The sequence below is a fragment of the Copadichromis virginalis genome, linkage group LG13, assembly GCF_057382275.1.
Source record: "Copadichromis virginalis isolate Kocher_CV1m ecotype Utaka linkage group LG13, C_Virginalis_male_GT1.1, whole genome shotgun sequence".
NCBI lineage: Eukaryota > Metazoa > Chordata > Actinopteri > Cichliformes > Cichlidae > Copadichromis > Copadichromis virginalis.
In genome coordinates, this window is record NC_140630.1 from 12104731 (window position 1) to 12132302 (window position 27572).

The 27572-nt window shown below is 40.7% G+C and overlaps 1 protein-coding gene across 1 annotated transcript in view; it reads left to right on the plus strand.

The window, feature by feature from the left end:
* The window catches only part of pcnx2 (pecanex 2), a 38175-nt gene extending 11504 nt beyond the window's left edge, over positions 1–26671 (plus strand). The window contains exons 13-40 of the mRNA XM_085477325.1: positions 829–971; positions 1245–1398; positions 3222–3254; positions 3617–3788; positions 3905–4015; positions 4237–4328; positions 5138–5247; positions 5583–5691; positions 6145–6237; positions 6346–6496; positions 7578–7719; positions 9428–9605; positions 10202–10310; positions 10397–10526; positions 11818–11876; positions 12007–12222; positions 12301–12554; positions 14022–14255; positions 14633–14736; positions 16486–16630; positions 16744–16974; positions 18704–18861; positions 18974–19090; positions 20911–21083; positions 23528–23694; positions 23792–23866; positions 24024–24200; positions 26272–26671. Coding sequence (XP_085333451.1) covers positions 829–971; positions 1245–1398; positions 3222–3254; positions 3617–3788; positions 3905–4015; positions 4237–4328; positions 5138–5247; positions 5583–5691; positions 6145–6237; positions 6346–6496; positions 7578–7719; positions 9428–9605; positions 10202–10310; positions 10397–10526; positions 11818–11876; positions 12007–12222; positions 12301–12554; positions 14022–14255; positions 14633–14736; positions 16486–16630; positions 16744–16974; positions 18704–18861; positions 18974–19090; positions 20911–21083; positions 23528–23694; positions 23792–23866; positions 24024–24200; positions 26272–26445 — 4011 coding nt within the window. The 3' untranslated portion in view covers positions 26446–26671. The remainder of the gene's footprint in view (positions 1–828; positions 972–1244; positions 1399–3221; positions 3255–3616; positions 3789–3904; positions 4016–4236; positions 4329–5137; positions 5248–5582; positions 5692–6144; positions 6238–6345; positions 6497–7577; positions 7720–9427; positions 9606–10201; positions 10311–10396; positions 10527–11817; positions 11877–12006; positions 12223–12300; positions 12555–14021; positions 14256–14632; positions 14737–16485; positions 16631–16743; positions 16975–18703; positions 18862–18973; positions 19091–20910; positions 21084–23527; positions 23695–23791; positions 23867–24023; positions 24201–26271) is intronic.
* Positions 26672–27572: the final 901 nt, after the last annotated feature.

Sequence of the window (27572 nt, forward strand, 5' to 3'; positions counted from 1 at the left end):
GTATGCCTTCTTGTCACGTACGTTATTTACATGCATAGATAACCCATAATAGATGTAAATGTGCAACCATTATGAAAGTTATGAAGTCCCCTGTTACTCCACGGGTGTATATACAATTGAACAAACACACCAGTTTTTCATTACACTTCATGCGTACACTCATTTTTAGAAAATGGATGGTTGACGTGATCCCTTAATCATACATACATCTAAATTAAGTTTGTTGTACATAAACATAAACAGTCCCATATTTATATGCTATTTGTCTCTACTGTTGTTACACTTTTCTCAGTGTGGTTACTAGTAATAGCAATTCATCCATTTTCTTAACTGTTTATTCAGGTAGGATTGCTCGTGCCATCCTCAACTTAGGAGGAGCCTGTCAGCTGTAATAGAGTGAGCAGCGGTTACACCCTGGACAGGTTGCTAGGCAGCATATATTTTAAAATATATATATTCTATATGCACATTAGAATGGCCCACTTAACTTAGCTAAATCCAATTAATGTCTTGTCTCTGTCAGGCTGTTGTAGTAGCAAGAAGGTCAATCCTGAATCAGTCTTTATTGCATCTGGACCCAGACGAGCAAGAGTGACATAAGCTGTCTGGATCAGTTATTGAAGCTGAAACATCAAATTACGATTTGCGAATGAATCGGTACTGCACCTCATTTTCAGAGATCTGGTTATAAAAAGACTGCATTTTGAATTATGCGGGATCATGTAGGTTTCAAACAGCAGACTGTTTTTGTTTTCTGTATTATTGCACTGAAATTTCAGTCGGTGTAAGCTGCTTATGTCCGTGTGCATGTGTGTGTGTATGTGTCAGGAAGAGGATTCTTTGGATGACTCATCAGAGACGTCCACTCAGGAGAAGCCGGCCAGGAAAATTTATTACAAACTCAAACTGTTTCCTGGGAAGTGGATCAACATTTTATATGACCGACTCACACTGCTCGCCCTTTTGGACAGGTAACACACAAAACCTGCTGTAAGATCTTCCAGCTGTTCACACTTTGAAAATAAAATCTAGTTTACATACAAAATTTTAGAGATGAGTTTTTGTATGTCACGTTAGTATTTATATCTCCTGTATCCTTCACTGTGTGGTGAAGAACATTGTTCAGCATCAGGTCTCTCTTTGAGTCACTTCTTTTCTTTGCACTCTTCCTTCCTAATAAGGTATTAGAGGCTCTGCTGTGACCTGTCTCTGCCTTTTGCATGTGCTGCTTTTTTTTATAATAGAAACCAGGATGTTCTGGAGAATCTAGTTGCAGTCTTCATGGCCTTCCTGGTTTCCTTTCTGGGTTTTGTGCTTCTCAACCATGGGTGCTTCAAAGACTTCTGGATCTTCCAGTTCTGTCTGGTCATTGCCAGCTGCCACTATTCATTACTGAAGGTAAAAAAGTCTTCAGTCCAGGATAAAGATGCTGTATATCAAACTGAGGACAAAATCCAACATGATGTAATTGCCACATTAATAGGTACAGCTTGTGCTGCGTTTAAGGAATAAAGTGTGAGGTCAAAATATTAGCCATGGGCACTAAATATAGACAAAAAGTAAAACTGACCTCAGACTTGCCAGTTCCTGTTTACTCCCACTCACTTCCTCTCTGCTGAAATGCAGCAAAGCCTGCACACTAATTTAGTCAGTCACTGCTTTATAGACCCTCCAGCCTCCAGAGAGAATATTTAGTCAAATATAATGAAATATGATATATACAGAAACAAGGAAATGATGACCTACCTCAGACACTAAACTCCCACTATGTTATGCTGCATATTTTCTCATCCATGAATCGCCCTCTCATTATGGTGGAGAGATTTGTATGTCCTGGTGATCCCTGGAGTTATGTGCTATATAGGATCTCCAAAGGCAAACAGGCCCTGAGTGAATGGCCAGATTAACTGTGATTCATAGGATCTCTATAGAAAAAAACAACACTGGGCTATGTTAACTTTCCTGGATTGGGGATACTAGGAACCAGGTCTGCTGGAGGAGCTCATCAGTGAGTGTCTGGTGGCCAGGGCCTACCCAGGTGGCTCATTCTGGCCTATGGTCCAGCCCTCCTGTTGGTCAGGTGGTAGTCAAAAGCAGAGGCTTTGGTGTTCTGCTGCTTGGTGACTGAATAAATGTGCTTCCACCAAAGAGTGGCTGGGCTCAGCCTTAGAGACAGGGTAAGGAGTTTGGTTATTTGGAAGGGACTAGGAGTAGAGCCACTACTTCTCCACATCAAAAGGAGCCAGTTGAGGTGGCTCAGGCATCTGACATGGATACAGTCTAAGTGAGATGTTCCAGGCATGTCCCCCCCTGCAGGAGATTTCGGGGCAAACACAGGACACGCTGGAGAGATTACATCTCCAAGCTGGCTTTGGAATTCCTTGCTGTCCCCCCAGAAAAGCTAGAGGAGTTGGTTAGTGAGAGGAAGATCTGGGGGTAAAAGTAAAGTAAAAGTAAAATGTATTTATTGAGGCAAGAAAGCAGTCATAAAGTGCCTTTCAGACTATCGGTAAAAAAGACAGCTAATGTGAGGTCAGAATGAGCACACATGAACCAAATAAAACAACAGAGAACACAAAAACATGACCCGAACATGAAGAGAGAGTGTTAAGCTATTCCACAGTTTTGGTGCTAAGATTTGAAATGCATAATCCTCCTTAGTTTTCAGACTAGTATGTGGGATCACAAGAAAACCTCTATCCGAGGACCTAAGGATCCAGCATTGTGAATAGGGGTGGAGTAATTTGATGATATAGTTGGGGGCTTCACCCAAGGCCATACAAGTAAGAACCAAGGTTTGTAACTGAAACCTAAGCCTGACTGGAAGCCACTGCAGGTGCTTTAACAATGGGCTGATATGATCAAAATTTGTGCGTGTGAGTTAAAAGCTTTGCAGCCGCATTTTGGAAAGATTGAAGGAAATTGGTAAATGCTTTAGACAGATAAGAAAATAGTGAATTACAATAATTTAAGTAGGAGGAGATGAAGACATGAACAGCCATCTCCAGTTCAACAGCAGTCAAGGATTGATCTGAAGTGAAGTCGAGGTTCTAAATCGTAGCTTTTACAGTGGATACTTACACAGATAACCCAATGACGCAGATAAGCAGCAGAAAATGGATGAATGGGTAGATGAAAGGATTGGTGGATGGATGTTGTCAGACTAAAGTTGGTATTATTGCTGCTGTTTTCAAACTGGCTTTTATGGGTTTGTTTTGCAGAGTGTTCAACCAGATGCAGCTTCACCAACCCATGTAAGTTTGTTTCTTTGTTACTGAAAAAAATACTGAAAAGATTGTATAATAATCACTAATAATTTGGAAACACGTGCATCCTTGTTGTGTGTGCGTGTGACTGCTCTTCCTCTTCAGTGTGGCAGTTTTTGATATATGACGTTATGAATTTCAAAACAGTTCCTTTTTTCCATGTGAATAATTTTGCTGAGCTTTGACTGGTGAACATGCAGAGTGGCTACAGAGGATCTGCCTTATTTGACGCTATGGTAGTTGTGTCATATTACTGTGAAAACACAGGAAGGTGTTTAGGTGTAGGTGTTATCTTACTGTGATGGAAATCAGGGTAAACCCCTACAGGTGGCATCCCTCTATGTCTCCAGGGTCACAACCAACTGGTGGCCTACAGCCGAGCGGCCTACTTCTGCATTTTCTGTGCTCTGATCTGGGTGCTGGAGCAGCTGCTGAGGAGGAAGGATCTGCCGGTCTCCAGCCTTTATGGAGTCACCATCGTCTGCTATGATGTTCTGCGCTTCTTACGAGACCTCCTAGTGGGTAGGGATAAATGCAACAGGAGAAAACATGCAGATGCAGTTGCTTGCAGTATGCTAACAGTATTTCTTTCCTTTGATAAATACATAAAAATGTCTTTTGTTTTATGCATTAAACAGGTTTTACCTACTGCTTCCCAATCACCTTCCTGGTGGGCCTTTTCCCTCAGATCAACACCTTTACCATCTACCTGCTGGAGCAGATTGACATGCACTTTTTTGGAGGAACAGGTTTCTAATCTCTTGATTTTAGCATTGCTCGTGTTAGCTAATTCAGATCCTAGTTCCTATTTTCACTATAAACTGTAACTTTTGGTTGTTTATTCATAAACATACATACAAAGACAGAACAGATTTTCAGGGCCATCGAGTAAAAAGTATCTTCTGAGTTAGTTTGTTGCCATTTTAAACCACTGTATGTATTTTTAACCTTTCTAACTTGTGTGTCTCAGCTGCCACCAGTCTCATCTCTGCAGTGTACAGCATCTTGCGTAGTCTGGTTGCTCTGTCTCTGCTTTACGGTTTCTGCTTCGGCGCTCTCAAGGTAGGAAACAGAGGAAGAGCACTTAGAGGATGTAACATTACTTATCTTCTTCTTTCGTACTTTTTTCCTTTCCTGTTGAACTAATGCTGTGTTCACCTAAATGGTTAAAGGAGTAGAGGGAAGCATGTAGTACAGGTACAGGAATTTTTAAAATAATCTTCAGTTAAACAAAGTGTCACGGTCTGCAAGGGAGGGCAGACTGTGTGTGGAAGTGTGAGGACCCAGGTGCAAACACAGTGGAGGAGACAGCACTGAACTTGAAACGAAAAGCGAGCCTTTATTTTTGCTGGATTAAAGGTGGCAAACAAAGCAGAAAGCACAGACGCAGAAATAAACTAGACGCTGACTAGATACACAGACGACGCGACAATGAACGAGGACTTAAATACACACACGAGGTGATCATGAGAAGTGGAGACACACGAGGACACAGCTGACACACATGAACCTGATGACGGGACAGGGGAGGTGAAACTAAATACAATGAACAAAGAACACCAGACTCTTTCAAAATAAAACAGGAAAAAAGATGAGACAGACATGACAATATGAATGGTAAGTGAGACCAAAACACAGAGTGAAAACACAAGGGGAATCTACAAAACAATGAACTATAACAGCAATCTAGGCAAAATAGAAATAACTGGATAAGCTAAGCTAGAACATAAATGAATAACAAAATACAGTGAAACTCAAAACACTGGGTTGCATGACCCAAGACTGTGACACACAGGTGTTGCTAGTCAAGCACATGTCACACACACTCACAACTCACATTGCTGTGTGTGTGTGTTTGTTGGTGTTTATAGGAACCATGGGATGAGCAGCACACCCCAGCCCTGTTCTCTGGTTTTTGTGGCCTTTTAGTGGTGCTTTCCTATCACCTCAGCCGACAAAGCAGTGACCCTTCTGTACTTCTGTAAGTATCACGCGATGTGTGTGTGTGTGTGTGTGTGTGTGTGTGTGCGTGGGTGTGTGTTTGCTTGCGAGCAGCCTCTTGTTCTTTATTTAAAAAAAGCTGAAAAAGCTGAAATCATTGACACAAGGAACTGGAAGCAGATGGTTGATAACTCCGATGAAACATGCTGATACTACTTATACTATTTAAAAAACTGTCACTGACTCACTTTATTTGTATTCTTCAGAAGTTTTATTTGAAGCTGTTAAAAAGCTTCATAAATAAATTCTGTTATTATTAGCTGCCTATTATCATCGGTCATTACTAATCTAAACGTGTAAAATACTTATTCTCAGATCTCTAATCAAGTCAAAGATAATGCCTGCGCTTGTGGAGAGTGACGAAGAGGAAGAGGATGATACAAACATCAAAGATCCTCTACCTGAGAAACTGCAGAATTCCATGGTAACAATATTTATCTTCATATTAGTGGAAGATGGTGAGGTTCAGGTTATTATCAGCCCCAGGATTACAGGCCTGTCCCTGTTAGCTCAGGTTAATCTGGGATAATAATTATCAGAAAATCAATCCTCATTATCTCTGTGCATCTCTGAATTTATACAGCGTGAGCAGGCATAAACTGCATAAAGGTGAGATGATGAATCAGTGTTTGCTGGCAATCACTATGTGTGATTAAAGGGAATTATGCATCAGAGAACGCAAACCTCCCGTCACCTTTTACAGCATTAATGGAGATTCTAAAGCTTAACTCTTCCCGTGCTCCTGTGCCTTTGATCTCCAAAAACTGGCGGCTCAGCGCAGATAGTCAGGAATAATCGCACACCTAAATGAGCTGGATATGCGTTTTCATGTGGATTATGAATGACTGCAGGTGTCCCTCACTTTTGTGCTCTGCAGAAAGAAATTCTGCTGTCGGACATCATTGTGTGCTCCGTTGCCTACATCCTAACCTTCGCCATCACCGCGAGTACCGTGTTTCTGTCTCTCAAGGTGGCTCAACTTGTTTTCTGCTTTTTACACTGCCTTCTACATTTGATCTTTACTTCTGGCACAATAATTTCATCTTATGTCTCTTTTATTATATACCCATGTGTGCAGCCCTTTGTGACCATAGTGCTGTATGCTCTGGCGGGGACTGTGGGGTTTGTAACCCACTACCTGATCCCCCAGCTCAGGAAGCATCACCCTTGGTTGTGGATCTCCCACCCAGTCCTCAAGACCAAGGAGTACTACCAGTTTGAACCCAGAGGTCAGTATCCCTACTGCATGTAGTTAATAATGAAGTATGTGCGTGCAAATAGCAAAACCATACAGTTAGCGTAACAGCAATCAGTCACTCGGTTATAAAAGTGCACAATCACTGTGTGCAGCATGGTCCCGCTACCTAATTAATGCAAGTACATGGGATAAATATACCGCCAAAATAATATCACAACCACATTAAAAAACATTAGCTAAGTGGAAATCTGATGGGCCCAAGAGTAAAGGCTTGTAATGAATTAAATAAAGGCAGGTTTTCAGTCTCTTCAAAAAGAATCATGTAATGGGAAGCCACTCTGGAGATAAGAGCACTTTAGGGAAGTATATCAGCATTGGGAGAGTGAAGAGGGCCTGCTGGTCTATACACAATTAGCTCAGATAAGTAAGGTGGTGCAAGTCCAGGCATGGCTTGAGCAGGCCAAAAGGAAAGGAAAAAAAAGAAACTTTGTTTAAAAATCAAAAGCAGATGACACTTTTTAGAATATTTTTGAGACGGGTGTAAAAAACTCTGCCATATCAAACATGGAGCTACTCGCTGTGATGACCTCTGCTGAATAAGAAAGCAGACAAAGGTAGCTTTTTGGTATTGTTTCGTGTTTTTTATTCTTTATTTTCAGTCAGTAGTTTGTGTTTACAAGAGAAATAACAGATCCAGTACTATGTCATATCGTTTGCTATACATGGGTTTTAAATGATGGCTCCTTGAGGCAACTGTTGTTATGATTTGGCACTATATGAATTAATTGAATTGAATTTATGGAGGGAATAAATGAAATGGTCTGCACTGCTACACCCTGCCTGCTTATACACAGTCACGCTGATTTTTCACGATGGTGGTGAAACCTAAAGTATGGCTGTGTCTGTTGGTTAGCCCACACTGAAACATCTACATAACTGCTGTATTGCTTTGCCGTTATGTTTTTGTGAAATGAGCCGGGGTGGATGGATTTTGCTGTAGCGCCACCAGCGGGTCAGACTCTAAACTTAAAATGTGTCCCCGCTAACTGTGCTCTGGAATCTTGTGATTTCTGCTCCGTTCATGGGTTTTTCAATTTTGTCATGTGTTGCAGAGGACGCGGTGCTTATGTGGTTTGAGCGCCTGTACGTGGGACTGCTGTGCTTTGAGAAATACGTGGTGTACCCCGCCATTGTGCTGAGCGCGCTCACTAATGATGGCTTTGCTCTCAGTCACCGCAAGAAGCTGGGAATCCAGTAAGTGGACCACAGAAAACATACAGCATCACATTTAAGATTCCACATTCTGGATTTTAATTATCATTATTTTCTAGTGTAACCTATGTTTTTGTAGCTACAGTTTACAGAGGTCACACGCAGGCATTCACCAAGTTGCTGTTTAGAAAAGAGCACAGCTTTTAGGAGTCACTGAATGCATGTGTATTATTGTGACCGGTTCAAAACATGGCTTTGCAGAACAGGCAGACAGTCGGCTGCAGATTTTTCAAATATAATAATAATATAATAATATAATATAATAATAATTTTCCTTTTGCTTATTAAAAGTCCAGTGGAATTTGAAAAATGGCAACAAATAATATTTGTTTGACAATTCCACCTAATTAAAATTGCAGATAGGAGACCAAGTAGCAGCCATAAAACAATGAATGACTGACACTGATGTTATTGAAGCTAATCTAATAATTCTCAATTGTGACTCTACAAAATGTGATGATACTTGCAGTAGTAGTAGTTGGTTTATTCAGTGGATGTGCCGAATGTGTTTTTATTACAATTATAGACCGGATCCAGAAGTATGCACTGGGAAGGTTAAGATTTCATCTTAACCAGGTAACTTCAGGGTTAACCCTGGGTTTGCTGGACTACAAAGGTGGTGGTTCACTTCTTACTGACCATGGTATATTGCCATGGTAACTTATGCTCCGAACCTAACCTCCTACTGACCAATTAATTCTCTGAAAAATCACATCAACTTTCGTGGGAGACCCCTTGGGATAGTAGGCGGGTCTAAAGTTTTAGTGTCTGATGCCTTTATGTTTCCGTGATGAGCTGCAATTATAAATCTAGATTCTTAGATGGAACTTGATTTTTTTCCCCTGTTGGCTGCAAACAGTTTTATAGGAATTTTATTGCTATATCTTAACGATATAGCTGTAACAGTGAAAACTCTGTTAACTTACACATTCACCATTTTGGCTTGTGAACAGAATGGAAGCTTCTAGCTTAACTTCACCTAATTCCAAGGTGCATAGAGAAAAACAAATGCCTAAAGAAGTCACGTCTCCAGCGTCACTTGTATAAAGAACAGCATTTTGGCCTGTGCCCTTCATCCGGGTCAACATGCTGAAATGCATTGATCAGGTTTCCTCCATTCTGTTTTCAAGCATCACATTTTTCTGAGACACACTCATCATGGAACAACAGCATCACACCAACACCACCCAGTCCCTGACTACAAGCACTGATGATGGAGCTTCTGCTTTCTGTGGTTTTAAGAGTTACTAAGGACCACGGCACTCTTTGAACATGATGTCCACTATGAGACCTACAGAAGTTATTTATCTTCACACTTCATCACAGCCTTAAATAGTGTTCGTAAACGATAGCCATCGCCACACAATATCTCACTGAAGGTAAAAGCAAACATTTTTAAGAAGATGCTCTTGCATCTTGACACTTGACGAAGGAGTATACAAAGGGTTAACCCTATCCTTGGAGCAAAGATGGCCAAGGTTCAGCATTTACTTTATTTATACGGTAGATCTTTGATTGATCAGATTCTGCCAACATCAATCCTTTTATGTGACGTCCTGGGTTAACTGGTAAAATTTACAGTCAGCTTGGTGCGACTGCTTATCCACTTAGATAATGAAAAGATAGTACAGAGCCCATTAAGGAGGGGGATTTAATCGTTTTTTTGTGCCCTTGTTTGTGCTTTCTTCAGCTGTGATGTTCTCCTGACGACAGTCGCTGGACTGAAACTCCTGCGCTCATCCTTCTGCAACCCCAGCTTCCAGTTTCTCACTCTGCTCTTTACACTCATTTTCTTTCACTTCGATTGTCCACGTGCCTCTGAGAGCTTCCTGCTGGACTTCTTCATCATGTCCATTGTGTTCCACAAGGTAAAAGAGCCACCGATGATTTCTGGAGGACCACATGAGAGAATGCAGGAGGTTATCTTACACGTATACAATACTTAGTGGGTATAGAAATAAGCACACATTTGTGATAAGCAGAAACAAGGTCACAAAGATACTGTTCTACACAACAGCTGAGACTTGAATGCTAACTGCTAATTTACTCATCAATTTTGCAAAGGGTAGTTACTCATAACAGAGAGTGCTAGTCATGCTCTGGTAAAGTCTGAGAAAATACAATAATCAAAATTAAATCTGCTGACAAACCTTTTGAAAGTGATTCTCAAAAATATAATAAAAATAGTAACTTCAAGCTGATTGAGAGCAACAAAAACATGTTTTTATTTGCGATTGAAAGGTGTGTTTTTGTGTGTTTTTATGTGCAGCCATTGACAGAAACCAAAGAAAGTGTGACTGAAATATGAAACCTTCAACAGACTTCCCTTTTGTGTTCTGTTAATATGTGCCTGTCGTGAACCTTGCAGAATAATTAGAGCGTATATGAAGCTAGGCAGTTAAATAAGGCTGTCGCTACTGTGCGGCTCTCAGAGGATTGACTGTGTGCTTCCCTTTCTGTCCAGATGCGCGAGCTGCTGCTGAAACTCCATTTCATCCTGGTTTACATCGCTCCCTGGCAGATCGCCTGGGGCAGTGCTTTTCATGCCTTTGCTCAGCCATTTGCTGTGCCTCGTATCCTTTCTCTAAGACCTGCAAGTGTGTGAAAGTGTATCAGTGCCTGTTTTTTCTTTCCTTGACTGGCGTGTGTGTGCGTCTAGACTCAGCCATGCTGCTGCTCCAGACTCTGCTCACCACAGTTTTCTACACTCCACTCGCCCCCTTCCTGGGCAGTGCCATCTTCATTTCCTCTTATCCGAGGCCCATTAAGTTCTGGGAGAGAAACTACAAGTAAGGGCCTGATGAGGAAATTAAGTGAATGTGCCGTCAGTCTCTCAAATGGTCCAGATTAAGGAATTCTTGAAAATTAAAGAACAGGTCATTATTAGTGTAGCTCATGAAAATAAATAATATGTTTAGCTTTTACTAAAATAGCCTTTTTTCCCTCTGTGCTGCAGAGCTGTCGTTTCTAATTAAAACAAACTAATGAGGTAGACTTGTATTCTGTTGCATGGTCCTTTTTTTTACACGTTTGAATTGCACAGTCCAGCTGCAAATGTGGCTAAAAATAGTCCTCATCAGTTAGAGTCATTTTAATTAAAAACTACAATACCCAGCTGTGTTAAAAAAATGATTTGCAGTTGTGAAAAAACAATTTTTCACATGTCTATGCAATTTTTTTGAAAAGCTTATTGTACCTCAGGGTTCAGTAGCTTATAGTACCACCTTTAGCAGCAATAACTTGAGGTATTTTCTGTATGACTTTGTCAGTCTTTCACGTTGCTGTGGAGGAATTTTGGCCCACTCTGTTAAAGTGCCCCCACAGCATTTCACTTTGGAACGCTACAGCACATGGCCTCACATTTGACTCCACAATACTTTGATATATAGAGGAGCACATGATCAACTCAGTGACTACAAGGTGTCCAGGCCCTATAGCTCATGTAGAAGTTGTCTTTGATTAGGCTTTTACGTGGTTAAATGGGCTTACGTGGTAGGATAAATACTGAGTCGTGACTTCCTTCTCCAGTTTGTAATTTGCACATCTGTTTTTTTATTTACTGAAGAAGCAATCAATCTTTGTCTTTTGAACTGAGCTCCCCTTCTGTCTCACACTTAGCTGCTTACACAATAAAGTGTCTTTGTTCCCTCTTACTTATTGATGTGAGAGACTGCACGCATTCAGCACCCTGAGAGCACGCCAGAAATACTCCCAGAGCTTTCATGTGCAAGCTTACCCCACGACTATATTTAGGTGACACTGTCAGTGTTAGACCTGAAACCTTGAAATCACTGACAGCATCACCTCAGCTGGAGTCAGTTGAAATAGGAAGTGTTTGCTCAAGTTGTCACAGTGAAGCTCAGATGAGCAGCAATGCAACATGACACAGAAAGTATAGCAGAACAGTCACAGCAGAGCAGGAATAAAGTGAAATAAAAGCATACAGTAGTTTTATAGTGAGACACTTCATACGGGATTGCATGATATATTTTATCAGCTTTTAACCTGATGTATAAGCACATACAGGAAAAACATTTGGTCAGTGTTGCACAGATATGCTTCTTTGTGTGTTCCTTGCAGCACAAAACGTATTGATAACTCCAACAGCAGGCTGGTGTCCCAGGTGGACAAGGAGACAGGTGAGCTTTAACTGGACTATCAAATCAGTTTAATTTATTTCATTCCCCCAACACAAAGAGCATCTTGTATTTTAGTATCAGATAAGGCAGCAAGCACATTTGATCTGTTTTTCTGGCTCTTCTTTTGCAGGTTGCGACGATAACAACCTAAACTCCATCTTTTATGAGTACCTGACTCGATCACTGCAGCATTCGCTTTGTGGTGACCTCATGCTGGGCCGATGGGGCAACTATAGCGCTGGGGACTGTTTCATCCTGGCTTCTGACTACCTCAACGCCCTGGTCCACCTCATAGAGATTGGCAATGGTTTGGTCACCTTCCAGCTGAGGGGTTTAGAGTTCAGAGGTAAAGTACAGCCATCCCATCGCGTCCATGGCAAAGGTATCTTATTGCTTTACTTATGACTCCATGTCTCTATCCCAGGGACGTACTGTCAGCAGCGCGAGGTGGAGGCCATCACAGAGGGCGTGGAGGAAGATGACGCATGCTGCTGCTGTGAGCCGGGCCACTTGCCTCACATGCTGTCATGCAACGCTGCTTTCAACCTGCGCTGGCTGGCTTGGGAAGTGATGGCCACCAAGTACCTGCTGGAGGGTTACAGCATCAGTGAGAACAATGCTGCCACCATGCTGCAAGTGTACGATCTTCGAAAGCTGCTCATCACCTACTACCTGAAGGTACATTTACACTCCAACCTGAAGCTTCCAGATTCACAGAGTATGTGCGTTTACAGGGCATCAAAACATTTCAAACTATATTGCTAAAAAAGTGTTTGCTCGCTTGCATTCACACGCACACGAACTTGAATGACATCCTGTTCTTAATCCAAAGGGTTTAATATGGTGTTGGCCCGCTCTTTGCAGCTGAAACAGCTTCAACTCTTCTGAGAAGGCTTTCCACAAGATTTCGGAGTGTGTTTATGGGAATTTTTGAACATTCTTCAAATTCAAATTCAAATTCAAATTTTATTTGTCACGTACACAGTCATACACAGTACGATATGTAGTGAAATGCTTGGACAACTGCTCGTGACCTAAAGAAAACAAAAAAAGGAAAAGGCTATGAATAAGATAGGAAATAAATATGAAAAATTAAAAAGGGTAAATTTAACTAGGAAGGAATAGAATATAAATTAAGGTTAAAAATGAAATAACTGTACAACACAAATTAGAATGAAGGGTAAATTTAACTGGGAAGAATAAGATAAAGATAAATATATAAATTAAAGTTGAAAATAAAATAACTGTACAACAAAATACACAATATAGAACTATATAAGAATGTATGAAGAAATCTAAATATAAATAAATATATACACAATAACAGCAGCTGTACAAGTATTAACCGGAAATGAAGAATATAGTGACCAGTGTTGTGCAAAACCAAAGTCCAGAAAGTCCAGTGTGTGTGTAAGAACTGTATGTGTGGGTCAGTACTGTGTGGTGGTGTGATTGAGAGACCGTATCGCCTGCGGGAAGAAGCTCCTCCTCAGTCTCTCTGTGTTGGTCTTCAGGGAGCGGAATCGCTTTCCTGACCTCAACAGAGAGAACAGTCTGTTGTTGGGATGGCTGAGGTCCTTCACGATCTTCCTGGCCTTGGTCCAGCACCGCCTGCTGTAGATTGAGTGCAGGTCAGGGAGCTCGGAGCGGATGGTGCGCTCAGCTGACCGCACAACCCTCTGTAGAGCTCGTCTGTCCTGCATGGTGCTGTTCCCGAACCAGGTTAAGATGTTTCCCGCCAGGATGCTCTCTATGGTGCACGAGTAAAAGTTCCTGAGCACCTTGGAGGGCAGTTGGAAGTCTCTCAAGCGTCTGAGGTGGTAGAGACGCTGTCGGGCCTTTTTCACCACGGTGTTGATGTGACAGGACCATGACAGGTCCTGCGTGATGTGAACTCCGAGGTATTTGAAGCTGTCCACTCTCTCCACTGGGCACTCGTTGATGACGGGGGTCTGGTAGTTCCTCTCCTGCTTAAATGACAAATTAATTAGCATCTTATGCATTAATCACCATTACAAATAGCAGCATGGCAATAAAGGACTCTAGACATCCTAAGCAATGCAGTACGTACAAGAGCACGTCTTCCTTTTGAGTGAGTATTAAGTTTTTACTTACTGACCCATTCTTTCTCAATCTCCTTTTCAGAGTATCATCTACTACTTGGTCCACTCTCCCAAACTGTCTACATGGCTCAAGGATGCCACCATTCAGGAGGCGCTGCAGTCCTACACCAAGTGGCACCACATTGAGCGCGACCCTCAGGTCTTTAGCGTGAAGATCGATGAGGACTATGTGCATTGCCTGCAGGGGGTGACGCGTGCCAGCTTCTGCAACGTTTACCTCGAGTGGATCCAGCACTGTGCTGGGAAAATGGAGACGGTACGTCCCTTTAACACTGTTCTATTAAACATCGTCTTGCGAGTTTCAGTTTACACTCTGCTGCAACTTAATGTGGTTATAGTCACGAGCCCAAATGCTTAAAATGCTGAAAGAAGAAGAAAAACTAGAATATATTTCAGATTTGAGAAGCTGGAAACAGTAATGTTTTACGTCTCCTTTAAGGAATTTTGTTTATTGTCATTCTGCTTTTACTTGTTTAGAAATCTGACATGAGTAAGAAAGAAAGCAAGAGTTGCACAGTGAAAATAAACTGCTGCAAATTGCCATATAGCACTCATAATGCTTGAATCTGTACTTACTTTTATCTCTGGCCCATATGCCATTGCCTTCATCCGTGTGTTTGTGCTTATATCCAGCCTGTGGACAGCGATGAAGACTCTCCTCTGGTCACTCTGTCTTATGCTCTCTCCGTCCTGGGGAGGAGATCCCTTGGCACTGCGTCACACAACATGTCCAACAGGTAAGCCTGTCTGACTCAAAAACAGCACACATACACTGCCTGGCCACAAAAATGGTCACCACCTGGATTTAACAAAGCGAACACATAAAAGCCCTCTGTTGCATAATTACTGCATTAATCAATATGTTTCAGCTGGCAGAGAAGACTTCATGCAGCAGTCTGACTCTCCCATCATCAATGAAAGAATTTGACTAAATAAATAAATAAATCCAACTGTGGTCAGAAATAAATGCTGTGACAGTTATAGGCTATCAAAGCTGAAGGCAGTCCAGTGAAATATTAGAGTGCGTGACTGGTTTGGCTGGCCTGCAAATCCCTCTGTGAAGTGAGCTGTGTGGAAATATTATTAAGGTCTTTATACAGCATAGGCTTATGCTCATCACTTTGAGCAAATATTTGGTAGCCCATTAGTCTTTCATAGAACTCGGTGTGAGCAAAGTGTTTATTTGTGCCTCCATTAGCTGAAGTTACACAAGAAAGGCAGAGGTGCCGTCATGTAACAGTAAGACGGTTACAACTGCTTAATGTGCTTCAGTTGTAAACATGTAGAAATGTTTGACTGTGTTTAAAATCTATTCAGGTGTGACTTTTCTATGGGAATATTATGAATTTTTAGTTGGTTTATTTGCTACTATGTGTCATTTCTTTAGCTGAAGGGTGTTTTAGGACACTGGAAAAGCACCGTCAACAGTGATGTTGTGGTAATTGTTAACAAATACTTTAACCTCCTAGGACCTGGTGTCCACATATGTGGACATCACATTTTGGGATGTCTAGACCACAATACTTAATTTTTCTCTACAAGGGCCTGATATCCACTTACGAGGACATTATACTGCCACTGTTCTATCAAAATTTGAAACAAATGTCCTCATATGTGGATCTCATTTTTCTCAAAAACAAAAATTAGGTAAAAAAACAATCTGGTAATTCTTTGCTTTCACATTCATCAGGTCCTAATCAACCCAAATAGCAAAGAAAAATATAAAATGCATGCCATGAAAGAGTTCGGGTCTTAGGAGGTGAAATCATTCATTCCCTCAGCTATTAGATTACTTGCAGGGATCATTTAGATGAGTTTTTTCCGTGACTGTTCATTTTTAGGCATTTGTTCTTCTTTGTCTATTTATTTATTTTTAATACATTTATTTATTCTTTAAGAATCTGTTTTGCTTTGACCTCATTCTTTGCTGATCTCTACCTTGACAATGTGTATATACTATAGATTGTGTGTTTGACCATATATGTAGGTTTTGTGGGTAAGTTGCAAACAAGTTGCCCTTTCGGGACTGATAAAGTTATCTGAATCTGAATCTAATTTTAAAACCCTGTGTGTTGTTAGAGTGTCGACCTCTTCAGTCTGCTTCCTCTCCTTTGTGCACTTTGGCAGTAGATAAACTTGTTCCATTAAAATAAAATGAATGGAAACCAATGAAATTAAATGCTTATGGTAAATTGATCTTAAAACACAGTAAAAATGTTTCTGTTGCATTTGAGATTACATGCACAAATTATTGGAATGTCTGTCTCATGTTGTACATATTACCCGGTGCTAAACAGAAACGCCAGAAGGGGGAGCCAGTGGATAAATCTTTAAACATCCCCGTCATTCAAACATACCTCTGACTCTGCAGTGTTATTATGTCTTGTAATCTAATCTAAAATATGTTATTATAATCCATCCTTTATTTCTCTATCTTTGTGTTTCCTTTATCCCCCCCCCTCAAATCCCTCCCTTCCTCTTTAAAGTCTTGAATCATTTCTGTACGGTTTCAACACCCTGTTTAAAGGCGACTTCCGCATCGCCACTAAGGATGAGTGGGTTTTCACTGATCTCGACCTCCTCCAGAAGGTGGTGGCTCCTGCAGTCAGAATGAGCCTCAAATTGCATCAGGTAAAGCGAGAGCATGTAGCTTTTCAACCTTTAGTCTCAAACTGTACTGGAAATACACCTTATAGAGAAAACATTTCCTTCAACACTTCATGATGACCTTCCTGCTTTTGCAGGATCACTTTACCTGTCTGGAAGAGACCGAGGAGGCGTCTATCCTGTACGAAGCCATCACAAACTACCGCAGCAACCTCGTAATCTGCCACGAGAGCGATCCCGCTTGGCGTAAGGCTGTGCTGTCAAGCCGTGACACGCTGCTCACTCTGAGACACATGATTGATGATGGCACGGACGAGTACAAGATCATCATGCTGTACAAACGCCACCTCAGCTTCAAGGTCATCAAGGTAAAATACGTTTAATTTTCTGGCTGAATGACTAAACAGCTAAATGCTGTGTGCACAGTGTGACAGCATCCTGCCTACCTATGAGGAGAAGGTTGGTCTCAAAGGTTTGACAATAAACAAACCAACACTATCACTTTTCCAAATGTATGATAGAACATAATCGTGGCTTTTTTTGCTTTTTAATCTTAGTGTAAATAAATCACGCAAATTTGAATTTCTTCTGTTCAAACTCCTTTTGATTCTGGAGTTGCTGCTTTCCCTTCAGGATGTCAAACAGACTTTTGAAAATGCGCACATCTGGATAACATACACTCATCATCTCATGGTATTTCTGGGCTTTTAATGATTTCTTTGAGCTGTTTTTTTCCAGGGTGGAATGATTGTACAGCATACTTCTTTAATGACTTAAAAAAAAAACAAGATTTGGAAGTATGAATTTATTTTGGATTTTCTCTAATCCACACAGGGTCAAAAGTATATATAAAGGCTCAAATATATGCAAACACTCAGTTAAATATTTTAATCAGTGGCGTTAAAAGTTCTTCAGCGTCGTTTAACTCGACTAGGCCAAAGCTTATTAACTTCACGTTGGTGATCATGGTTGACTACATATCTTAGTTTCTCTTTGCCAGCATAAAAAGGATTTGTTCAACAACACTCACTGGATTGACCAATACTCAGAAAAAATGGGAAGTCCAAGGAACTCAGTGAAGAAGGAGAATTGTAGATTTACACAAGTTGGGAAGGTCTCCAGATTCCAAGACTGTACAAGTACAGGTATCACTATTTTACCAAGATCTTGAAGAAGACCCAATCTGTCACCCTCAGATGAGAGAAAACGTGAATTTCAGGCAAATCCTAAGAACCACCGAGGCTCAAACTTGTCACTAAACTGCATGTAAATTGAGGGCACCGACCAACTCCTGCTCCAAAATCAGCACCTTCATGATTAACTGAAATTTACAGCTGTCCACATGGACAAGCCAAATATGTTCTGACAAAATGTTTTATGGTTAGAGAGAAATTCTGCTATTTGGCCACAACGACAAGGGATACGTTTGGAGGAGTAAAGGGGAAGCTTTCAAACCCAAGAACACTGTACCAGCTGCCAAGCATGGTGGTGGTAGCATCACGGTCTAGGGCTGTTTTGTTGCAATTTTTATATCATCTCATGTCAACAGCTGGATGACTGAAACTTGGACACAATTTGTTGTCCCAACAGGACAAATATCCCAAATGCAAATCAAAACTCATTTTGGAACTGATAAAACAAGCTAACATTAATCTTCCCACAGCCCTGCCCTCAACCGTATTAAAAAATTGTGGACTACACTTCAAAGAAGGTCCTGTGCCAAGAAACTAACCAATGTAAATGAAGTCTACAAATTCTGCCAAGAAGAGTGGTCACATATCCAGAATTATTCCAGAGGCTGGTTGACATGGAGTTAGAAATCAGTATAATAGGTCAATTTGAAAGTTTACACCACTTAAAATAAGATGATGATTACAAAGGAACAGTTCATTCCCATGACCCTAAGGCCCAAGGCTGCCCAAATGTTACAAAATCCTCACACAAGCACCTTAAAACATGCTAATTATAAGGCCACAGCATTGTCATATTCACACATTGCTTTTTGTATAAAACAAACAAGATGTTCTCTGGATCTTCTCTCGTGTTTGGACTTTGTACTCCTGTATGATTGTTTCTATTTTTTCCGTACCTCTTCAGATCAATAAGGAGTGTGTGCGAGGCCTCTGGGCAGGACAGCAGCAGGAGTTGATATTTTTAAGGAACCGAAACCCGGAGCGAGGCAGCATCCAAAACTCAAAGCAAGCACTGAGGAACATGGTCAACTCTTCTTGTGACCAGCCACTCGGCTACCCCATGTGCGTGCCAAATTATTACACAGAAAAATCTTAATTTGCTTCAATAGAAGTATTTAGCCCACTCACATAGACGTTTTCTCTGTTTAACTTTCTTTCTTTTTGTGTTTTTTAGGTACGTGTCACCTCTGACAACTTCATACGCAGGAACACACGGTACACTACGCGGCATTGGAGGAGGGGCTTTAAGCCTGGATGCCATTCGTTCCTGGCTCTGCTCTAAATGGCTGCGGTCAGTACATTTTGTCCCACTTAAGTAGAAAGTGCAGTTTGTTATTCTTTTTTCATCCTTGCCTTCCAGGCTCAGCCTTTTCCAAATCTCTTCCTGTGACTGTGCTTCAAAATTAGTTGTTTTTTTTCACATGCTAAAGATAAACAGAAAACAGACTTTATTTAGTTCTCTCTGATGGGTAAGAAGATGATGCTGTAAGTTGAAGGTCATGGGTTCAGTCTGGTTGAACATGAGCCTCTGAGGAGTCTTGAATAACACACTCTTTATTTGGAATATTTGGAGGACAAAAACTTTCATATTTCTTCTAATCATCTAGTTGATTTCATCTCTGAAACTGGGACAAAATCATTTCAGGAGAGAAGATTTGAATCTCTGGACTAGCTAATTATCTGCTGCAAAGACCGCAGAAAGTAAGTTGTAGTAGTTTTCCGGCACACGGTGCATGGTCAGTGTGGCCCATCACATGCCCAGTGGACAGTTGCAGTTTGTGACGGTGCAATTGCTTCATGTGCATCAGTTGCAGATGTTATGGATTTTCCTCTTGATATAGTATGCATTGAAATTCACTGACAAATGCCTCTAAGTGTCAGCAGCTCTTTTTACCATCATTTTGTCTTTTGCTTTAGTTTGACCATTGTTTTGATGCACTGTTTACTTACTCGTTGTTTGAAATCGTCTCCTTATTCTGTGTTTTCAAAGACTGTATTTTTATTTGCCTTGATAACCCTTTAGTTTGCCACAGAAGCTGCCTGCCTTTCAAAGAGGTGAATAAGAACAGAGATGAGTACAAAAGTATTGTGGTTACTCCTAATAAGTATATATTCTCTGTTTTTCTCCAGGCGATTTCTAAAATGCATCATCTACTTAATAGCATTTTGTAAGTCACAAAGATTACATATCAGAAATCTGATATATATCTATATATATTTCTGAGCTGTTACAGAAGGCCTTATGTCTCCGGGACAAAAGAGGAAAAAGTTGGGATAAAGCAGTTTATGCCAGCTTCCTAATGCTCTTATTCAGCTGGTTGCATTTAGTATAAATCACTCTGGATAAGATGCAAACTGCAGTGTAATGCTCTGGCTGCCTGCTTAGTGGGAGCCTTGCCTGCTCTGTGGATTTACAGATATTGACTTGGAGGTAGTCAGTGCTGCGAAGAGGCTTCTCTGCCAACTTGATGTAGTTTTAAATACATGTACAGGGACAGTGCGAGTGCATGTTTGAGAGAAATAGACAGCTGGATTACAGAGTAAGCGGGAAGCTGAAAGCTTTAACTCTCTGCTTTGCTATGCAGAAACCTCCTTCTCTTGGCTCTCTCTTCCTTCAGCCCCAGTTTCATCCTGCCTTTTGTTTCTCTCTCCATCATTTACACAATACCTTCGGTAGAGCTTATTGTACAGGCGCTGCATTAACCTCTGCAGGTCAGCTAATGGTGTGTGTCTTTGTAACTGCGCAGTTCGCCCTTAAGCTTCTTGGGGCAGAGTTTTGCTTTCAGATTAGATTAGTTTGTTAAGCCTGTTTCATCCGCCTTGACTGAAAGGTGTTGTCTTAATTCGACTAAGTAGAAAAGGAGATAAGGAGATGGATCAAGCCTCCCCAGCCAGAACACATTTAACTAATTTACGAGGAACACCACCACCACCACATATGTTAGCACAGTTACGTAACATCTCTGAGTGTGTGTGTGTGTGTGTGTGGTTTAAGCAGTGCTGATAGTTAAGGCTCTGTAAATTTTTGAACGTCCCCCTTGCCTGTGTGCATCCCTTGCACTGATGTGGACATGAATAAATAAATCAGAGCTGTGTGCTTGTGTTCTGCAGGGTGCGTAAGGACAACCTGACCAGCTGTAACAGCGGCATGAATATGGAGGATGTGGACTGCGGTGCCGGTGGGTCGTCATCGTTGAGCCACAACCGCCCATCCTCTGTCACATCCAACAGCCTGAGCCAGCACAGAGCCAGGACGGCACACAGCCACAGACACCGCAACGCTGGTACAAATTCTTCTACTACAATCTCGATGTAAACCTAATAATGCTTGGGTTTTGTTTGTTTTTAATCACACGAACCAAAGTCAAGCTATGTAACTTTTCAAATCTAAGCCCCACCCTAAATTATAGTCTGTCACATTGCCTACCCTCTAACCCTGCTTTATAAAATAATATGTAGTTTTATATTATATTTGAAACAAGCAAAGGGAATATAAACCTATCAGAAAAGTGTTTACTAGCATCAAAGATGAATTACGCAATAGGGTCATTTTCCTATAGTTCTATACAATCAGACTAAATTTTCACTGGGAGAGGTTTTCCCACTGCAGGAAAGACTACTCTGTGCAATCACATGAAAAACTAAGTACACTTGCACTGCTTCCAGTAGCGTTAAGGTCGTACTGAGTAGATCCAGGTGCTGTTAATCAAATGCATTTCATTAATTGATCATCAACAAGTGTGGCTGCCTCTATGAAAGCAGATGTTTTGGCAGTTTGATGGTCTGGAGCCTTCAGGTGTGTGTTAACACAACGCCACGATCTTCGAGGAGTGAATGACGAGTGAACATCTCAGACTCTACAGGCTCCACTTACCATGTTAAATGTTAAGGTTAATGACAGTATGATTAGAAAAAGACTGGCAGCACAGCTTAAGTTTGCAAAGTTGCATCTGAACAAACCACAAGACTTCCAGAACAATGTCCTGTAGAGAGACAAGGACAAAGTGGAGATGTTTGGTCATAATCGAAACCACCATGTTTTGCAAAAACTAAACACAGCATATTAGAACGTACACCTCATAACAACTGTTAACCACGGTGGCGAAGAGGTAATGATTTTGGTGTGTTTTGTAGCCACAGCGCCTGGGAACCTTGCGGTTTTTGAGTCCATTATGAATTCTTTTGTGTGTCAAAGTACTCTGGAATCAAATATGAGGCTTTTTATCCAATAGCTATGACTTGAAAGAAATTAGGTTTTTCCACAAAACAACGATCCTAAGCACAGCAGCAAAACTCCAACAGAATGCCCGAAAAAGAAAAGAATTAAGGAAAATGGGACAAAGTCCAGACTACAACCCAACTGTGTGGGACAAAAATGAATCTCTGGAAACCTCAATAACCCGAGGCAATGTTGTAAAGAAGAGTGGGACAAAACTGTTCCACAATTATGTGAGAAACCGATAAAGTCACTCATGCAGCAGAAGGTGTTTCTACAAGCATGGGATTAACTCAGTTTTTCGCATGTAACTAATGACCAGGCTGCTTACTTATGAGGTAAAAATAAGGTCAACTTTTGAACTCTAAAGCACAATTTACACACAGTATAAAAAAAAAACTTCAGTAAGGGTTTGAGCTGTCACTTGAGAAAGTGTCATAGAGCCATATACAAAGGAAATCAGTTTCAACTTGAGAAAAATAATTTTCGATACTCACAAAGCAGGAGATGGATATACAAAGTTGTCACTTTTTTCCAAGTGTAAAGAAGAGGATTGAAAAGTATCATCAAGAAACACAAAGAGAGCCACACAGTACAGAACAAGCCTGGCAGAGATAGGAGGCAAAAGATTTTAAATTCTCTGGAAATAAAACTACTGAGAGATGTGTGTAAAGACGCCAGAACAACTGCCAAGACATTAGTAAATGACTTAGACCGGCTGGGAATTGTAGTCTCGATGGAGACCTGCACAGGTATGTACTCGGTGCAAGAAAATCTTGATTTCTTCAGAAGAGAAGCCTTCAAGTCATACTGAAGTACACTAAGAACAACCTGGACAAAGATCAAGCATTTTAGAAGTGCGCCCTTTGGTCAGATGAGACAAAACTAGAGGTCTTTGGCCACAGAGATGCTGCTCATGTTTGGAAAACATGTTTGGAAGGAAGAGGCGTACAATCCAACAAATAACATCCCCACAGTGAAACATGGTGGGAGTATTATGCTGTAGAGATGCTTCAGTGCATCTGGAGCTGGGACTCTCACCAACCTGGAAGGAATCGTGAAAAAAGACAATTTTCTTTGGAACAAAATCTCAACCAGTGAGCAGCAAAACTGCTCTGTGTCATCGCTTTGTCTTCCAACAACCCAAAACATGTGTTTGAGTTGAAATTTTCACTGGCTATAGTTTTAGATGGTTTTAGTTCAACTCTGAAAGTTATTTACCCAATTTACTTATGTTAACATTATAACAACTTTGATCACCACATCACTGCAATGCTTTTGCTAAACTCTTTTAAAATGAAAAATGAAAGTCTTCATTTAACATCTTGTTGTTTTTTTTATGGTGGTGTCCAAATACGTAGATGTACCAGTGTTTTTATTTTTTAAGAGACCACAGAGAGCCACATAGCTAAACTAAAATCCTGAAGTCAAATATAACGTGCTTTTTAAATTGTACATTAGGTTATTAAATCTTGCGTTTCATTACAAATGTTCACGTTTTTAATTCTACAGCCAGGAGAGAGTACCGCAGTCGATCAGTGCAGCCCCAGAGTCAGCGCCCCCCTGTCAGCAGCCAGTCTGGCCCAATCCTGGACTCGGGCTCCAATAACGGGATTGTCCAGCGTCTGTCTAACAGTCAGCTGTCCTTTAACACCTCCATAGCTTCTATATTCTCCCAGGTATACGCACACATTGTAAAAAGCTTACTTTTCTCGGTTGCAGCTGCTTTTGTGCTCCCTTACTAAGAGTGTAAAGAGGATTTTTGTCTGTCTCCAGGTCCCTCGTCTCTCAGGAGCAGGTGGCATCAGCGCGCAGCTTCAGGCAGCGCAGCATCAGCAGCGCTCCAGTCAGGTAGGAACTGTACACTCCTAATGCAGCATGCCTAAACACATGGCCGACAGATGGAAGATCTGAAAACTGAGATTCTTGATGTTCCTATAAATCACCTTAGTGTTTACTGTATGACATTATAACAGAACTGCAATATCTCCGTTCCTTGTGGTGCCAGGTCTCCTCATCTTCATCCACACTCAGCTTGCTGTTTGGGAAGCGTAGCTTCTCCAGCGGTCTGGTTATCTCCGGGTTGTCCGCTGCTGAAGGGGGCAACACCACCGATACACAGTCATCCTCCAGTGTCAACATTGCCATCGGGCCCTCACATAGGTCCAGCAGCAGAGCCACACAGGTGGGTGGGGAAAAGAGCACTGTCTGAATTCTGCACCCACTTAAGACTGTTTCCACAACACAGCTTAGACTAGGTAGGCAGCAGTTAGATGTACACATATACAGAAAAACAAGTGCACACTTTTTCCTAGTTTGACTTGCTTGTCTTGCTTTTGTAGAGGTTTTAAATACTAAGGGAAAAGTTCAACATCTTGAGGAGCTTGTTTGCAGTTTTTGCCAATAGATAAGAGACTGATATTTCTCTCACATCCAGTGTCTGTCTAAAAGCACAGCTCATTTTTATTGTTTGAGAAGATTCAATTGGATTTACAATTTTAATATTAGACAAAGAAAAATCAGAGTAAATACGACATGCAGTTTTTGAATGATGATTTCATATAGTAAAGGGAAAGAAAACCCTACCTGGCCCTGTGTGAAAAAGTAATTGATTTTTTGAGCCATTCAGAGGTGAACTTGCTGCTGCATAATCCAAATATATTTGAGATTCAAGGACAACCTGAGCAAAATTCATGGTTGTATCAATCACAGTAAATAGTCCCAGTCCTGAAGCAGCCCCATACCCTCACAGAACTGTCACCATGTTTGACTGTTGGTATCATGTTAATTTTATAAAATGTTGTTGGTTTTATTCCAGACGTAATGGGACTCAAACCTTCCAAAAAACTACATTTTTTGTCGCGTCTGTCCACAGAATAGTTTCTCTTTTTAAGGATGTTTTAGGGCAAATGTGAGATGAGCCTTTTTGGTCAGCTGTGGTTTTGTCCTTGGACGTTTTCCAAGGCCAGTCTCTTGCTTTTTTGTTGAATCACAAACACTGACCTTAACTGTAGTAAGTGAGGCCTGGAGTTCTTTAGATGTTGGTCTGAGTTTTTTTGTGAACTTCTAGAATAGAATATAGAATAATTATGGTAGGCCGGCCACTCCTGGGAATGTTCACCATTGTTCCATGTTTTCACCATTTGTGGAAAATGGTTCTGTGGTTTGCTGAAGTCCCAAAGCCTTAGAAATGCTATTCTAAGCTTTTCAGATTTATAGATGTCAATGACTTTGTTTCTCATCTATAGTTGAGTTTCTTTAGATCGTGGCATGATTTGTTACTTTTTGAGACTTTTTAATCTACATCACTTTGTCAGACACGTTCTATTTAAGTGATTTGTTAAAAATTCAGCAGGTCTGGCAGTAATCAGGCCTGGGTGTTGCTAGTGAAATGGAACTCAGCTTCCACTCAAGGGGGTAATTTTTAAAAATGGTTGATTGATAATGAAATCATTATTTAAAAATTGCATTTTGTATGACTTTGTCTAATAGTAAAATTAGTTTGATGGTCTGAAACAACAGTGTGAAAATATGCACAAAACTAATGCATCAGGAAGGGGGGCGGCGTATATTTATTCACAGTCCCGTATTCTGCTTTTCCTTATTTTCTGCCATGTATTCACTGTTATTCAGGTGGATGCTCATATTAAAGATAACCAGGGTTTCAAATAAGGATGTCAGTGGATTTACAAGGAGTCTCTGTGAGCCAAATGTTCAGGCTTCAGGCTGCTCTAAACCTACCGATCAATCTGTGGAAGCCTGTTTCAGCAGCTGGAAAAACAATTGCTTTAAGATTCAGAAGTCAACATTTCAGGTTATTATCTCCAAATTTAGACTTGCCAACTGAAACTTCAGAGAAAAGAATTTTAAATTTAAGTTATTAAGTCTAAATTTTAACATAACCCCAAATTTTGTGCATGGCAAAAAATGTTTGTGTGGGGTTTTTTTTTTTCCAGTGGAGAGAGTCCCATATTTTTACTGTTTGAAGTTTTGAAAAAAGTTGAAGAAGTGAGACTCATTTCGGTTGTTTTGTACTCCTGGAGCCCAAATTGTGAAGTCAAGAATTAAAATAGAGGAAAAAAACAAAGTGAAAATCAGATTTTTACTCTCATGCATCATTTGACACTTTTGAGTGGTACGATCAGAGTTGCCGTCTGATATTCTTGTTGTGTTCGAACATGCTAGTTGCTTTATACAAACAGCGAATGCTCTCCTGTGCCTGAAACCGGCCTCCTCTCTCTTCCTTTCTTCCTCAGTGGACATCAGAGCCATATGAGAGTATAGACGCGAGCAATTCCAACGCTGCAGTCACGGTGAAAGACGACACACAGTTAAGCGAGCAGGGCTGCAGCCAGGGATTAGACAAGACCCAGGAGGATTCAACATCTGCCTCAACAGTTCCAGACCCAACTGATCAAAAGACTGTCTGAGAGAGAAAACACATCTGTGACAGTGCCCATACTCATGCCCACATACAGACAGGACTGTATGAAGAGTTATACACACATAAATAAAGAAGATTGTATGAGAGAGCACCCATGCACACAAACCTGCCTCCTCTGTCCTCAGCATGTGGTCTCACCCTGTTGTCTGAATGTAAAGTCTGAAAACACAGTCTTTGATGCAGAGGATAAAAATAAAGACATTTTTAAACGACGTGGCCTCTTTCTGTGGTTAACAGGTCTCATTTAAATCTGGGTGTCAGAAGGAAATATTTATTTTTGGAAGTATAGTTTATCAAAATGCCACAGGTTAATTATATAGTCTTACTCAGAGATGCCAAAACTCCCCCGTGTATTAGGTTGTTTAAACATTTTACTTTAAATGATCATGAATTGTTTCAAAAAAGCAACTACATTATGTCTGAGTCCAACATGTGATTACTAGCCTTTTGGCCTTTAGTCAGATGATCTCCCCGAAAACTCTGTTAAACACTATTTGACTTCATGCGTAATCCATTTAAAAAATAATGTATGCCTCGTTTTGAGCGGGGTATGGATTTGAAACCTGAAAAGGACTTTCCAGTTCTCAGCTGAATGGTTGGTTTGTAAGTTAAGAGTAGCCTGCAAAGAAACATAACACAACATAGGATTAAACAGCCCTTAAATCTGAATAAAAGACTTATTTGGCCATTTTTATTTATTAAGGTTTTAAAATGTACAGCACCATGTAAAAGTGCTGACCAGCAGGTTCTCCAAGCTTTCTGGAGGTCTTTCTTTGGTCATTGGCTGCTTTTTCACTGTTTTTCAGTTCTGTTCTTTTACCTGATCATTTTCAGATGAATGTTTTTTTTTGGTTTTTTTTTGCTGCACCACCTAATACTGACCTATGAGTCATTCAAGCACAAAAAAGTAATCTACTTCAAGAGCTGAATCAGTGACATCTTAGCAAAGAACTAATTTTAATTTCTGTGTAGCCACTTTGTTACCAGCAACCACTGCAAAAGCATGTAATTTGTTCCCATTTCTTTTGTTGAATACATTTTTTTTTTAATTATGGTCAATTTTATGGACATAATTTGGTACTTTTGAACCAACAAGGTGATTGACTAAGAGCT